General features: G+C 48.2%; 3 protein-coding genes across 3 annotated transcripts; all 3 read right to left on the bottom strand.

Moving 5' to 3' along the window:
- Positions 1 to 2,634: 2,634 nt before the first annotated feature.
- H6S33_007282 (uncharacterized protein) lies at positions 2,635 to 3,978 on the bottom strand (the record flags this gene model as incomplete). Its single annotated transcript, XM_044838883.1, has 1 exon — positions 2,635 to 3,978. One exon carries the CDS (start codon positions 3,976 to 3,978, stop codon positions 2,635 to 2,637), a length of 1,344 nt encoding a protein of 447 aa, XP_044688818.1.
- Positions 3,979 to 8,156: 4,178 nt separating this feature from the next.
- On the bottom strand, positions 8,157 to 10,335 carry H6S33_007283 (uncharacterized protein; the record flags this gene model as incomplete). Its single annotated transcript, XM_044838894.1, has 7 exons — positions 8,157 to 9,082; positions 9,138 to 9,252; positions 9,302 to 9,463; positions 9,532 to 9,714; positions 9,772 to 9,891; positions 9,944 to 10,132; positions 10,189 to 10,335. The coding sequence occupies 7 exons, from the start codon at positions 10,333 to 10,335 to the stop codon at positions 8,157 to 8,159; spliced, it is 1,842 nt and encodes a 613-aa protein (XP_044688819.1).
- A 2,687-nt stretch (positions 10,336 to 13,022) lies between these two features.
- H6S33_007284 (uncharacterized protein) lies at positions 13,023 to 13,912 on the bottom strand (the record flags this gene model as incomplete). The annotated part of the gene is made up of 3 exons (XM_044838905.1): positions 13,023 to 13,400; positions 13,461 to 13,744; positions 13,801 to 13,912. The coding sequence occupies 3 exons, from the start codon at positions 13,910 to 13,912 to the stop codon at positions 13,023 to 13,025; spliced, it is 774 nt and encodes a 257-aa protein (XP_044688820.1).
- Between the last annotated feature and the right edge of the window lie 1,987 nt (positions 13,913 to 15,899).

A 15,899-nucleotide genomic window follows, 5' to 3' on the forward strand; every position in this document is an offset into this window, starting at 1 on the left:
CACAGCTATCCTCGTCCTTATGGGTTCTTCCTAGCTTTCGGCCAATCAATCACTGAAACCAAATATAGCAAGGATTGAAACAGCAGCAGCGGTAGGTATGGTGTAAGATATACGCTAGGCATGTGGTGGCCCCGGTTTCCACTACCAACCCCGACAGTGATCGAGCTCAAAAAGCCAACGGGAATTGATATATTATGCGGATATAACGAAGCAAATCCAACAAACCTACCGAAGCACTATATAAATGACTTCCGAATTCCTTCCTCTCGATCTTGACGCCATCAGTCGAAAAATCTATCACCGAGCCCATGGCCACGGCAATCCATCTTCTGCTAAACACATAGAAACAGAACCTTCGCTCGGTCGATTCTAGCGTCCTAGGCTTTTCCGGATCCTTCGCGGGTCCTTTATCCTTCTCCATAATAACCCGAGTTTTAATCATCACCAGCGCCATCATTACCACAGTTCTCGAAGGCCACAATTTGCTAGATATCTCGAGGCTACCTATATATCGCTGCTTCTGCAACCATTGAGACCTACTAGCTAGTAGGGAGGTGGCCTAGTAGGACATATGCTGTGCAGACACGGTCAAACATCTGGTGTAAATGGCTCTGATGAATGGTGGAGACATATATAGACTTGGTTTGGCGCGGCTGGGCAACGTATTCGGTCTGAGATTTTTGGAGTGCTTATATAGCTAAGTTGAATTCCCTTTTTGGGTTTTTGGCTTTTCTTTTCTGCCGCAATTCTTTGATAGTTTCTAATTTTCTAGGCCTGAAATAAATCTTGCCGGTCAGTTCACCTGTACCCTTTTTCGGAGTTATAAAATATCACGCAGATACATGTATGCAGCATCTCCACGTGATATGCAGCACTTGTTACCATTGGAGTTATAAAAATAAGTGCCAAAGTGGGAGAGTATAAACGAGTGATAGTCCATGACCGAACCCAACATCCCCCATCCCCCTCATCTTCCCTCCCTCCCTCCCTCCCGCAAACTTCACGCGGATGTGACACAGACCACTTATTCCTCATCCAACCAAAGACCAATCTCCCCCACCATGCAGACACCCACCACAAATGTCCCCGCCCCCATCTAGATCTAGATGTGACAGTACGTACCCGGGCACGTGCACGCCGGTGGGTTAGGTGTTGGTGTTTTTGGCAACCACTTATCCCTTAAGCAGTCGGTGATGACTCCCCTATAACAGAGGAATTAGATTTGTATGAGAGATCTATTATTTGATAAGAGAGATAACGAGATCTGTTAGTAAAGCCACACCAAATTTACTTTTTTTTTTGGCGGGTCAGCATTTCCGTGCGGAGAAACATCCGCTGGTACAGTTTCCGGTAGAATTATTGCGAAAGTCAGAGCTAAAAGAGTGGATTTTGTTGGTCTGTGCTCGTAGCAAAAATCTTTTAAGGGCCAATAGGACTATCGGGTCACGGGGAACCCACTTTCGCAATAATTCTACCGGAAACTGTAGTTGTAATAGCACTTGCATGTCATATGCTCCCGTGAGCGATTGAGTGGGCGAGTGTGTGAGTGGGTGGTGTAACGATCGTATACGTCATCAAAAGGAAGCATAGGGCAGAAAGAGTGGCCCACGACTTGGCTGGTATTGTGTCTATATATTGCTGTACCCTCGGGATGTGAGGGTGAGTGCTGAGTGATTCTTCATGACCGAAGCGTAGGCGCGCCTAGGGAAATTATCACGTAGGGTTCGGAGGGAGTGAGTGAGGTCTCAGTGGTTGCCCGCCAAGCCTTCGGTAGCGCCCGGGCCGTGACGTAGGGAGGCGGGCCACACAGACCCGAGCGAGCTCTAAGCATCAACACATCTCACATCTCACTGTTAAAAAAGCTGCATCTCGAGTTCAGGCGCAAGTAAACCTGTCTTTTTCAAATCCCCATTCTTTATTGATCTAGGTATTTAGGTATTTAGCAGTAAAGACCACGAGACCGAGTAAGTAAAAAAAAAAATAAAAAAAAAAAGGAAGAAGCTAGTTACATGATAATGACATCAAACCCATACAAATAAATATATCCCCGGCCCCCATCTCCTTCTCCTCCTCTTCTCTCTTCTCCTTCTCCGTCTTCTTCTTCTCTTTCTGCCCCGCTGTCTCGAAAGTAACATAACAACAACATTCCACCAAGTAAATTTTTTGTCCGCATTCCAAGAATAAAAAAACAATTCCAAAAGATACATAAGGAATGCAAACTCCACGTACAAAAGGAAACCAATATCCCTCCTCACTCCCAACCCACCACCCCTACTGCTCCTTGCAATTGACTTCTCGCCCATCCATCCATCCCCCGTTCGTTCGTTCACAAAGTACCCGATACTCCAAGTCGTCAAGTCTCAACATCGTCATTCATTACATCCTCCAACTAACCCTAATTCTCTCAAGAGCATGCATGCCATGAGAAGCTAGACAGAATAAAAAAAAGGCAACAAAGATATCATGATTGGAACAAGGAAAACATAACAAATTCTCTCATTTCATCTTCGGCACACCCAATAGGAAAAAAAAAGAAAAAAAGACAGAAATCATCAAAAATCATACAAATCGAATTGAATCATTTCATATCCCCATACGTCGTTCCACCGCATCATTCGCTATCAATGTCCTCCACTACCGATGCTGCCCGGGGTGGTGTCCTGCATGGTGTCCTGGGTGATGTCCGGGGTGGTGCGAGCCCCCAGGGTGCCCCGAACCAGAACTGCTGCTGCTGGAGCTGCTGCTGGAGCTGGAGCTACTCGAGGAGGTAGAGCTGGTCGAGCTACCAGTCTGACTGGCCGTTTCAGAAATGTACTCGGAATCGTACGAGTCTGAAGAGGTTGTGGAGTGCTTCTCGCTCATGTGGTGGGTTTGCGTCTTCTTGGTAATGAAGATTGATGTCAGACCCGCAGCAGCTGCACCCATCATTGCCGCAAATCCACCACCACCGTGCTGACCTCCGTGTTGACCACCATGCTGACCGCTGCTAGAGTGATAACTGTGTTGAACCACTCCGGATGAACCGTGACCAACAGCGCCGTGGCTGCCAGAGTAACCGCCGTATTGAGCGCCGTGGGAAGCAGAGTGGTGGCCTTGCTGGTGGGTGGTGGTGGTTGTTGTCGTGGTCGTCTTCCTCCTGCCCCATAATGCACCGAGAAGGCCACCGGTGGCGGCACCAGCGGCTGCGCTACCATATCCGTTGCCGTTGCTGTAGCTGCTGTGGGACTCATCGACAGCGACAGTCTCGTGCCTGTGCTTGTTACCGAACAAACCAGCGAAGCCGCCACCACCCTTCTTCAAGCAGCAGCAAAGCAATAGCAGTGCAAGCAGGAAAAGCGCGCCCAAGATACCACCAACAATACCACCAATCTGCGCACCGGTCAACCCACCGCCACCGCCAGAGTTACCACCGACTACACCACCGTATCCAAGATCTCCAGTTGCTACAGGAACCATGAAAGTGTTTGTGCCGGTGACGGAGGGAACCAGGATCTTGGATCCAGAGATATCACCGCCAATGACACCGCCATTGGAAGACTCGGTGGGCCGGGTTGGGGGAGTGAATGCGCCTGAGGTGTAGATGTAGTTTGACGAGGATCCGGATCCGGACGGGTTCGCAACTGGGGTGGTGTAGGTCAAAGACCATGTTGTCGTGGGCGCAGCAGACACAGAGGCGCCGGCAAAAGACGCAGAGTATACGGTTGTCACAACACCGACGCTAGTGATCGTTGTGGTGAGGTAGTTCCATCCCACTTGGGAAGGAGTTCCACACTGTCCTGCATACCAGCAGACTTGGGCAGACGAACAGCAGAGATTAGGGTTAGATCCTCCACCACAGGCAATCTGGTTCGCGTTACAGCTTTGTGAGTCTGACTGGGGCGCTGGTATAGGGTTTGCGAAGGGTACTGGGGATGACGAGCATGTGTGCAGAAGGGTGAATAGCAGCGACAAAAGTGTCGGAGCGGTTCGTGATCTCATGATGGGCGATATACGGGGGAGGGGGAATTGAGTCGTAAAAATCAGATCAGGTCGTTAATCGTGAGAAGGAAGGGTTCGTGGAATGGGTTGCAGCGTGAAAAAGGTGCAACAAAAGGCGAGTCTGAGAAATTTGGGGAGGCTGGTTAGCGGCTGAAACGGAACGATAATAATTCTTGAGGCATAAGAAAGGAAATGGTGCAACAAACCGAGCAGTTACGATGACCAACCAACAATGGATTGATGGGGGTTGGAATCGTATGCAGGTACGACGACGAGGAGGAGGAAGAGGAGGAGGAGGGAGGAGGGAGGAGGAGGGGAAGGAAGGAGGAGAAAGGGACGAAGGAAGGGGAGAGAGGGACGAAGGGAAGGAGGTCGGGAAGTAGAGGGAGGATGGGGAAAGGCAGAGAAGAAGAAAAGATGTGGGAAGAATAGAACCTCAAGCAGGGAAGTCACTTGTTCCGAGCTTACTTTTACCAACCTCCCCCGTTATTGTTCGTTTTTTTTTCTCCACTTCTTTTTTTTCTCTCACCCTCCCTTCTGGCTATTGTTGCGACAATTAATCGGTTTCGAGTGGGAAAATCGAGAGGCCGGGAACTTTCCCTATCCCTCGCTCTTACATATGCGCCGCCCTACTCTACTTGGGGGTTGTGGTTATGGCAGTGGTGGTAGTACTAAGCGGTACTACTCTACTACGAGTATCTAGGACGGTACATACATGTACCCACCCCATATCACACACCATAACATAACATAACATAACAATAACATATGGGGGGGGAATATGTATGGGGGGTGGGAGGATGGTTCACTGGTCTGGTGGATCTACCCAGCCTGACCAACGCTATCGTTCCTCGTTCCAACCAGCCAGCACACACATCGCTCCCGCGTTGCACTTTCACCAAACAGGAAAGAGCATCACACCAGCGTTGGCGAGACAACCACACTCCCACCCTCCAAAAGTAGCGTAGGCAGGCCTTATGGTGCCCTGGGATCAATAGCCATAGCAGGGGTTCTACATCCTCTACACCCCAGAGACCCCCAGGGGGTCCTGGTTCCTGTTTGAAGTCGTTTCTACCCAACCTCTGTTTTTTTTTCTCTACCATACAGTTACTTTCCACTCTTATCCCTTCCACTCCCCTCCCCCCCGCCAACCACAGGTCCAACCCCCCTCCCGGAAGGAGAGATGTGTCCGCCCGGAGCTGAACAGGTTTGCTGTATCGAAACACTCTCAGCCTAGGATTGGGGGCCCTCGTGCCGTGTGTGGTACGCAGCGGGATTCATGTCCGTTTCTTACATAGAGTACTTTTACCTCCTCCTCCCATTCCGTGACGTGGGAATTGCGTCTCTACTTTATCTAATCTACGCACCTTTTTTTTTTAAAGTGCCTTACCTGCACCTTGTAGATGGATAAATCTATGTACTAAGGAAACGAACGTTTGGACCAATTGCGTTCTTATCTGACGGAGTGGTCCAAACACGTGTTGAGGCTCTCCATCTAATAAAAGCGAGGTTATTAACCCTTTCGCTAAACAATTTGGCGAAACTACTAGCGCCCATCACAAAAAACAACCCCAACCCACATCATCATCCCCAACCTCCCGAATTTCCCAAAATGACTGACAGTGACAACTGATTCGACGTCAACGAGAAATTTGTTTCGCCACGAGCGACAAAAAATGGGTTCATCCACCCCACCCAACCCCCCCAATTTTTGAATGGGGCAAGGGCAGGAGGGAGGCAAAAAATCTATTCCGGTACTCCAAGCCGATAACGACGGGTTGTACATACTCTAGGACCGTAATGGCCACGGCCTTGGAAACTCGAAGCCATCTTCCCAAGGGCCTGGGTGACGTGACGTCTGCTGTCATGTCATGGCCCTACCTACCTACTCTGCTCTAGAGGGGTCATGTAGGTATGCGGAGGGAGGAAGGGGGCGGGCAAACCGTTATGCACTTTCATCGTGGGGAAAATAATAAATAGATCTCCTTTGTACGCGTCTTTTTCATTTTTGTTGTTCAAAAGAAACATTTTCCTTGACGTGGGTGTGTGATGGTGATCTTGCAATGGGGATCTCGGGGATCTTTGGTGCTATTTATGGAATCAACTACTACTTTACCCTACGTCTCGAGTTCTAGAGCTTGATATTGATCTTGTTTCCTTGCTTGCCTGATTGCGCGGAACACTCTAGAGTCTAGGGTAATGGGCATATTGCGATGCATCAGTTCTTTTCATTCTGTATGCGGGGTATCTCGGCGCGTTAATGGCAGCGAGTGAGAGAATTACATATCTCTCATTCTCATGATGTCGATGGGCAAGAATTAGCAAGCAGCAAGCAGCAAGGCCGGGGCAGGGCGGCTGAAGATGTTTTCGGACGGGACGACATCGGGCGAACTGCACCATACATTCTTGACGGCCTCGTCTCGTCCATCCACCTATTAGCTACTTGGACTGTCGTTATCGGCATTAAGATTGGGGCAGAGGAGGGCATCATATCACCCTCACTTTACTCTACTCTACCACTCTGAACGGCAGGAATGTTTCGGGAGTGCGGTGGGCCGACCAATGGCGTTGCCGGCCGAATCAGGGTCACAGTCAAATCAGATCAAGCTTTGGGTTTGGCGGGCACATACATGTATGTAGCTAGAGAAGAGGGCGTTCTTTTTCTCAGCCCGTTGAAATGGGAAGGGAAGGGAAGGGAGCGAGTGATGGATGCAATGTCCTTCGGGACGACGATCACCAACGGCGGCGGCAGAGGCACTCTGGCATGTTGATTGCCTATGTGTTAAGAGCAGAGAGCTTTTTATGTTAGACTTGATGATGTTGTTGACTGACATGGCACTTAAGCATAACTAACGCATCAAGTTGCCCATTCTCTTGGCTCCTAGAGTGGAGCAGAGTGGAGTAGGTACCTAGGTACATGTTGTAGAGCAGCAGGTCCTAGAGGAGAGGCTGCTTCCTTTGGGTGTTCTAGAGAGAGGCAGAACAACACGGTATACATATGCAGAGGCGCAACCGGGGGCCAACAGGGAGCCGTACCGACATGCAAGGGGGTTGCCAAGAATCTGGGAAGACACATAAGATGTGTGAAGTCTGCCTGCTCTACATACATAACCTACTCTAAAGTACTCCGCTGTCTGTATTCTGGAGCATGTACGTATGTGGACCCCGGGGGGGGATCTAAAAACAGCGGGTTCATTTCAGGTACCCGAGACCGATGATGAGCTGGTTGGTGCTGATGATAGTCGGCGGTGTCAGTGGTGCCGATCACGGCGTATCACTCGGGTTCACGAAACAGCGGTTTCGGCAGTTGTAGGCGATGACGTGTGGTTGGGTGGAGGGAGGGTATGCGGTCTCAGTCTGCCGGCTGCATGGGTTGCAATTGTGTGGGGGTTAGAGCAGAATAATACCAACCTACAGCTACAGCTACAGCTACAGCTACAGCTACAGCTACAGCTACAGCTACAGCTACAGCTACAGCTACAGCTACTCTAGACAGACCTGGCTGTTTGCGCACTGGGGGAAGTTTAAAGAAGACTGGACTCGTCACTAGCTGGCTAGCTGCTCTGAGGTGTGTGGTAGTGGTATGGCTGCCACGTTTGACGGGCTCGCTTGGCGGGAGGGAAAAGAAAGGTTTGTGTGGTGAATGGGTGGGTGGGTGGGTGGGTGGGTGGGCAGATTTGTGGATGATTGGTGCGTGGGTCCGGGTTTGTGGGCGGGTGGTGGTGGTGGGATGGAGGTCGATAGCTTATCGGTGCTGTCAGAGAGCTGGAGTATTCCGCTCTATCGATAATATCTGGCCTTAACACTGGAACACCTTTCCTTTTGTTTGTCTAGCTAGCTTTAGAGCTATCATCGTCAACTGGTCTTCATTGCACAGCTGTGCCATCTATCATGATTCGCTTGCCCAATCAGGTCGTCGATATCTTGTCTGGAGCTCTTTATCACCACATGTAGTCTCTTGATTCATCCCCAGCAGTGACGTTTCTATCAACCTTTATATATTGCTGTTATATAGGCCGAGATATATAGACTATAGGTAAAGTATTAAATACATATTCGGAAACAATGCAATCTAAATATTAGAAAGGAACCAAGGAACCAAGAAAAGATTCAACAACTAAAACTCCGCTAATAGCCTACAGATATAACCCTGCTCATAAACTCCGTCCCAAATCAATCTATACACAGGTCCTCGCTCCCTCCCCACCCTCCGGCAACGAGCTCAAAATTGCAACATCTATTGCGGTCTGCTCTGCAGATAGTTCCACCTCCGTCTTCTCCACCGCACCCGGCACCACCTTCGAAGAAGGAGTGACCGACGTGATCAACGGATCCCGCCTATTCAATCCCTTATACCTCACTAGTCCCGACCCGCCTTTCGCCGGCATCGTCCCCAGCTCCAGCACCAGAAACGACTCTAGCACCCACACCGCCCCTGTATCCACCGGCTCCTGGAACGCCGCCAGCAGTCTGAAATCATATCGACTCCCTTCCTCCTGTATACATCTGTAATGCGCTGTTGCAACACTCTTCTTCTCAATCTCCGCCAGATGTTGAGCTACCCTCCGTCCAACGCCAGCACCCCCGCACGCCCGCGTCTCCGCAAATGGGGGGTCAGTGGGGCGGCCCCGTAGCGCCCTCTTCACAAGTCGGCATTTCCCGGAGAGGCTGCTGGCGCCACCGATATAGACGCCGAAAGAGCCGTTGGGCTGCGTGACCACGTTCATATAACAGCCTTGGTTGGGGACGAGGCAATCCTTTTGGAGTTTCCTGTAGTTGGTAATATGGCCCGTGTTGATGAGGCATTTTGTGGCGGGGAGGACAGCGGCGGCTATGAGGCGGTAGGCGGTGGAGAAGGGAGTCGTGGTGAGGAATTGTTTGACTTCGAGGGAGGCGGGGAGCGTCGAGGTTTGCAGGCGGGAATAGTAGTAGAGAAGGATTTGGCGGAGACGGATGTGGAAGTGGTCGTTGGGGATGCGGCCGACCTTTTTGGACTTTTTCTTTTTCTTTGGGATAATTGCGGACTCTGCGGCCTCTGCGGGCGTGGAGGTTTGTGCAGAGATTACGCTTAGATCTGGGGTACCAAAATCTAGGGTACCAATATCTGGGGTACCAAGTTAGCTACTTAGACATGCTAATATTTAGCTGAAAGTACTTACCCAGTGTAGTACTGAACAGAGGCTCTAGATTCACTTTCGCTAGGTCACCTGGACCCGAAGTTCGGTCCCCACTGAAGGCTTTATTTTTCTTGGTCTTTACACCCACAGGCTCCTTCTAAAGCTCATATCAGCTCAGCTTCTCATGTTTCTTGGATTTATCATACATTCTTTCCTACACTCTCTTCTGCTGCTTCCCGCGGTAACGCTTGCTTGTCTTTATTGCTTTTCTTTCCGGATTTCTTGGGTGCTGTGGCGGTCTCGGTCGATAGAGACATATCCAAAAGCTCTGTTTTTTTAACATCCTTATCGGTACTCTTCTCGAGTTTCTACGTCACATCACCATGCATTAGAGGATCATCGCCCTCATATTATAGCAGATGGTAGACAAGTGTACCTTTGATACTTTAGGTTCATGCTCGGCTTTGGGTTTTTGCTGAGCTTTGGGTTTTTGCTGAGCTTTGAGTTTTTTCTCGGCTTTGGGTTTGGGCGTTACGACCTCCTGCGATATGGACTTATCGAAAAAGCCGACCTTCGCGGCACCCCCAGTCTGATTGGCCTCTGTTATTCTTTTTAGTTCCTACGCCTCATGTTAGTCAGCTTCTTCTTCACGTGGCACGCTGAAGATTCAACGTACCTTAATGATCCTGGATTCCAGCTGAACTCTCTGTATTGACCCCTTTTCGGGAGCTGAGATTCCCTTTGGCAGAGACATATCAAAAAAGTTGGTCCCTGCAGCTTGGTGAGACTTGATAGCCTAACTTCCGTATTAGCTAATCCTGAATTATATGCTGGTTTGATATATATACCTTTGCTACATTCCCCAGTTTGCTCTTTGCAACATCAGGCGATAAGGATGTATCAAAAAACTCGATTTTAGCAACATCTTTACTGGTTTTTCCTTTCCCCAGTTTGCTCTTTGCAACATCAGGCGATAAGGATGTATCAAAAAACTCGGTTTTAGCAACATCTTTACCGGTTTTTCCTTTCCCCAGTCCCTATGCACGCACATGTCAGATATGACCTAATATATATAGCTGTTTGTACAGCCCACCTTTAATATAGCACCCGGAGATTTCTTGGTATTTCCAGCCCGGAGTAACTCTGAATGTCGAAACTGTGCTCGAGGATAGGTACTAAACTTCACGTTCTGAACCAACTGGCGCTGGACCGGAGAGGAGCGTGTAAAGAGTCTGAACATGATCGATAATAAAACTATAAGGACACTGGTAAGAATATATCGAAACAGCCACGACACAAGACCAAAAGCTCGATCTGGTCTCTAGTCTCTGGGCTCAAAGTGACGCTTGTATATAGAATCGTTCACTTCCTTCCTTCCTTCTTTATCTTATATAGAATGGAATATCTCACCCCCCCCCCCCCCCCCCTTAACCTGCATCTAGTAGCTTCCGTGGGTGTCTTTGCTGCTGCTGCGGTAAGGCCCTCCTTTTTTTCGAATATCAAAACTTAAGACCTGGATTGGGGGTTTGTATAGGGTAGCATGCCCAAAGCGTAGGATCGTTGGCTCCCATGCCACGAATACCGAATGAGACCACATGATTCAGGGCTCAAATCTTAAGTAAAGTAATCCACATATGATGTACCATCCATCCCCTTACCTCCAGCTCGTAGAGTCATCGACCAGGTAGCCCCATATCCTATTGGCGCACCCAAGCTATCGGTCCGCACTGCCTCTGTCGCGCTATTCGCCCAGGCCAATGAGGCATGAGGCTCAGCGGCTAGATAGCTATGTAGGTACATACATGTAGCTCTAGGTAGCCATTTTTTCCCCCGCCACATTCAGGCGGCAAGTTTTACACGCCGGCGGCACAGGGTGAGGCTCTGATATTAACGTTGAAATATAACCCCATCACAGCAAATCAAAGCAAACAACCACCTTCCCCCCCCCCCTCCCCTTAATTTGGAGCATGTGATAAGTGTAACCCTAACCCTGGAGAGATAGCCGCGTGATTGGTGCGGATGGCGATGGTTTATGAGGGGACATTCTGGTGGGAAATTGGAGGTTGAGGCTGGAAACCGCGAGGTTCACGAATTCGCTGGATAGGTACGGGGGCTGTACATGTACATGTACATATTGATATAATGCAAGTAGTGGCCTGGCTGGCTTGGGTGTTGGCGGGTTCTGCGGGTGGGGGTGTCTAATTCTGGTGAGATTATCTGGGAAGAATAGATACTGGGGGATATATATTGAAGGCTGATGATGATGGCCGTTGGTGGGGTTACGACGTTGGGTTGTGGGTTGTAGTCATGGGATATCACTCGATGAAGTAGTTGGTTCTTAGTCGGTTATCGAAGGGCGCGCGCTAGGTACGGGAACATACATGTACATGTATCCTTTGACTATTAGCCTAGACGAAAAAACGATTTATTACATGTAGGTGGTTTTAGGTGTCAATAACTTACTTTTTGGGGGTGAAGTGGCTACTACTAGATCTGTAATGGCCCGCCTTGTAGCTTCAAAAAAGAAAAGATACATAGTCGATCTGTAGTTCCTATGACCGCTTACAGATTTCTGTGTACCTCCTTATCTTCGATGGGCGAAGTGCCTCTAGCGCCGCGGAGGGTGAGTTTGGCGGGGGAAATATGTAGCCGCCATAAATGTAGGTACTTGTGTGTTAGCTACACATCTACGGCTTGGTTGGTTGGTGGGTTGTGCACGCGGGTTTTGTTTGGTAGAGAAACTGGGGTGTTGGCTGCTTAAGTATTATCGCTGATATGGATGCATGTGGTTGAAAACGGGAAAAAGATGAACAGGAGAAAAAGAAGGAGGTAGAGAAGAAGAAGAGGAAGTGATCGCCATATATACTAGAGCTTTTATGTTACGTTATTCCGTAATATTGTCCTATGTTTTGATTACACCACAGTTCGCTGCATTGTTCTTGTGAAATTAATTTACCGTTATCAGTGTTGCCCCGCGGCCCCGGTCTATCTTACGAGGATTTACTTCTGTTTATTGCGACGCTCAGCTCGCTGGGTCGAGTGCTGTGGGGGTGTCTGGGGGTTTGCATTGGTGATTTTCTCGATCGCGGGCCGGGGCCCATATGAGTAAATACATTGTTGCAATTATGTGGATTGTTTTATCACGTCTTAGAATTGACAGCGGCATCAAATCGATCAAAATAAATTCTCAACGCAGAAAGTGCGAGTGATAATACATGACGAAAAGCCAAGACTTTCCGGCTCAGAGCATTACTGTTCATGGTCCGCCATATACAGACTAAAGCAACTACAAGAAGTACATGGCTCGACTGGAACTTCTAGACCAGGTATTTGAATAGAGTTTGAGGGACGATCTTGGCGTCAGATTTATGGTTAAAACTAAAAACGTCTCCCGTCCCTGAACAATGAGCCCCTGTATGTGTCCCCTACCGGAGGACCCAACCTGGTTTAAGCGCTCCGGATCGCGGAGCTATGCCACGTCTAGCTCGTATTACAAAACAGGTGGTCGATCGACGTCATAAGAACATCCGCGAGGATTGGCCTCCTCGGCCACGTCCTCACCTCTCTTCTATTAACTTTTCTTAATCACGCCCATCATCACTCTATCTGAGAGCAACAGGATCACCATTGACAGATCATGAGTAGATCATATAACGGAATAGTAGAGTTTAGTAATCGTCCCCAAAACTCCACTTCTCCTATTCACAGCCGATTACTCACATCAGGCCTTTAGTTATGTTTGACAATGGAACCAAATCTTTAAGTTTGAAATTTATCATATTATTCGTTAAAACGGTTTCTCCCTTCCAACCAATAATTACAATACCATTTATCATCGGCTAAGACCAAAAGCGTTCTAAAAGGAAGGGCATCAAAAAGCAGGAACGCAAGGAAATAATTGACAAAGGAAACCACTAAACTCTCTGTCTATTTGTACCAATTGGCCTGAGCATCTCCGAGACACTCTCCAAGGGTAACAAATCGGTACCCTAGTGACTTGCCGTAATCAATCATATACTTCGTAAGAGTGTGTACGGTTTGCTCATGGATATCATGGCCAATGGCTAGGAATGATGATGATGCTGGGTTACCGCCATCTAGAGCCGACTTATACCTGTTTTGCGAGTTGACTATCAGGGATGGCGAGTCGTTGTTGTAGTCATCCGTGTCAAGGTCAAAGTACACGATGTGGTATCCCAAGTCTTGCATGGTAGCCACGCAGGCGCTGCCACATGAGGAGTATGGGGGCCTCATGTAGCTTGGGACTACGCCTATGATATTGCGGAAGGCTTCCTCATTTCTCGTCTGTATTTTTGCCCAAAATTAGTAAGTTGCTTGTCGTCACTTTATACAGACAGAATTTACCATCTGTCTTCTCCTATCGTCTTCTGCCAATGTCGATAAATCTAGATGATCCCATGTGTGACTAGCAATCTGGTGGCCACTTCCATACTGTCTCTTGATTATCTCGGTCCACTGTTGGGTGACATCGATGGCGCCTTTGCCATTATTGTTTCCTGTGATGAAGAAGGTGACCTTGACGTCGCCGTAACCGTCCAGGATGTTCATAATGTCGGAGGTGTATTTGTCAGGACCATCATCGAAGGTGAGAGCAATAGTTCCCGGTACAGTACAGTCGTTTATTACAGCTACGGCAACAGTAGGTTAGTGTGGATTTGATGACGGTGAAGAATATGTATATTACTTGGACCGTTAAACGCTCGGGGGGATTTGGAGGAACTGGTAGGGTGGGCGAGTGATAGACCAGCTGAGAGAAGCTCAAGTAGAGCAATTGCTCCGATTTTGTTGAAAAACATGGTAAAAGAGGTAGAAGAACTGGAATTATATGGCGGATTGGTATAACTTGCAATAAGACTCTGATGCTTTTTGAGATTGAACCGATTGCTTTAGACTGTCCTGTCTGGATGTAGATGAATATTCGGGGGAGAGGTCTGCCTTTAAAGCCTTTTCGGGTTCCCAAAATAACCAATATTTATAGGACTCGCGTTCTATAGCTTGAAACCGAATCCTTGATCGGGATAACACTGGTATGTATCAACCAGTGCTTTTACAAAAGAACCTTTGTAATAATCCTGCCGCCGCGGTTTAGGTACGATCAGCTACTTAGTTGCACTTGCAATTGCGGCACGGAGGTACCTACTGGTGCTTTACCTACAATTCATCGCAGCAATGACTACAAGGCAGGGATCGCATCTTGTACAGGACATGTCATCCATACTGTTTTTACCTATCACTAGGGCATGCTAACATGCATGAGCACATCAACGAATGAATTGCGCATTTAGGGCTGGATCCAGGTGTATGTGGTCAATGAATTCGGATGATTCTGCCCAAAAGGTCAAGGGAATGGTGCTGTTCCTGCCCGACGGTGATGCGTTTTCCTCTGCTTACTTGCCCTGCTTACTTACATCAACATTCCTGACAGAGTGTTTTGGCGAATCGCACATATCTGCGTACAAAAACTCACCCTCATGGCTAGGTAGATGAAGAGGAACAAATGAACAATGCTTGTGATTATTGCCCCACTTGGCAGACTTGGCCAATCATAAGTATCTGGCTGGTGGCTAATACTCTGCAAGGCCGGGATTTGCCTTAGGCTCTCTGAATTGCATGGTAGACACCCAGTTGGGAGAAATACTTACAGATGGCCGTTGCGTCACCTCATTGATGCTTGCAAGTCGAAAAAGAACAAAGAATGTAGCCATTGAGACAACGCCAAGTTCGCTTTGGCTCGGCATGAAAGACTGACCGCAGAGCTGTTATTCTGCCGATAAAATTTAAAAGGTACCAACATGATCAACAATAACAATAATGATACTGCCAACATATCGGCTGGGACCTACAAGTCTGATATTGTCTTTTTTTCTTAAAAATAGTTATTTGTAGGTATTCTACTCTACGTAAGGCGAGCCTCCGGGGGTAGTCCCGTACCGCGCGCGGTTCGTAGTGCTGAAAATCCCCGTGTAAAGGTTTAGGAATCCCGTCTTCTCCACGTTTCTGGACGATTAGACTCCCTGAAATTTGATCTACCTACAATAATTCTACATACAATCGGTGGGTGCCGAGCTTCCGCTGCAAGTTTGCGGACGAACACGCTGGATCACATTAACAGAGCTGACTGAGTCTGAGTGTTATGTAGTATGCTTTAGCTACTACATGTCTAGGAGAGTACTCTGCTCTTGCCATTCCTTAATCTTTATTTTACTCGGGGTTCTCGTGGTGAATGACTGCCAACAAAGAGAGACATCGGGTTTCACTCGATAAATCTCCGGAAGTAAAGAGAAAAGCGGAATAACACTCTGAAGCTTCTGTTTGATGTGATGCCCGAACTACATAATGTAATGTTACTGGTTCTGGTTTCACGCTACCTAAAGACCGGATTAGGCAACTATGCTGTTCGATTCTCTTTCGGGGTATCAGAGACATAGAAGTGCATTTCGTGTTCGTAGATCCCGAACAACACACTCTGGATTTGCGCCCCCTCGCCTAGCATTCTAAACACCGTTCTTCCCTCCAATGATGCTCTAGACTGTCTGGAGTACCTGAGTGGGCTATATTTGGCAAAGCTTATTTCATCCAAAGATACAAACCACCGGCAATGAGTCTCACTAAGGATTTCTTTCTACTCTAACTCATTTTCCTAGACTGCCACCACGCACAGCTTATACATGTAGCTACATAGTTCATGTAATCCAGTTCATAAAATACCAACATTTCGGAACCGAGTTTATTTTAGATTACACATAAGCATCTGCATGTGAAAAGTCGACATTCAAGGCTGAA

Source organism: Morchella sextelata, assembly GCF_020137385.1.
Source record: "Morchella sextelata strain SCLS chromosome Unknown scls_23, whole genome shotgun sequence".
NCBI classification, from domain to species: Eukaryota; Fungi; Ascomycota; class Pezizomycetes; order Pezizales; family Morchellaceae; genus Morchella; species Morchella sextelata.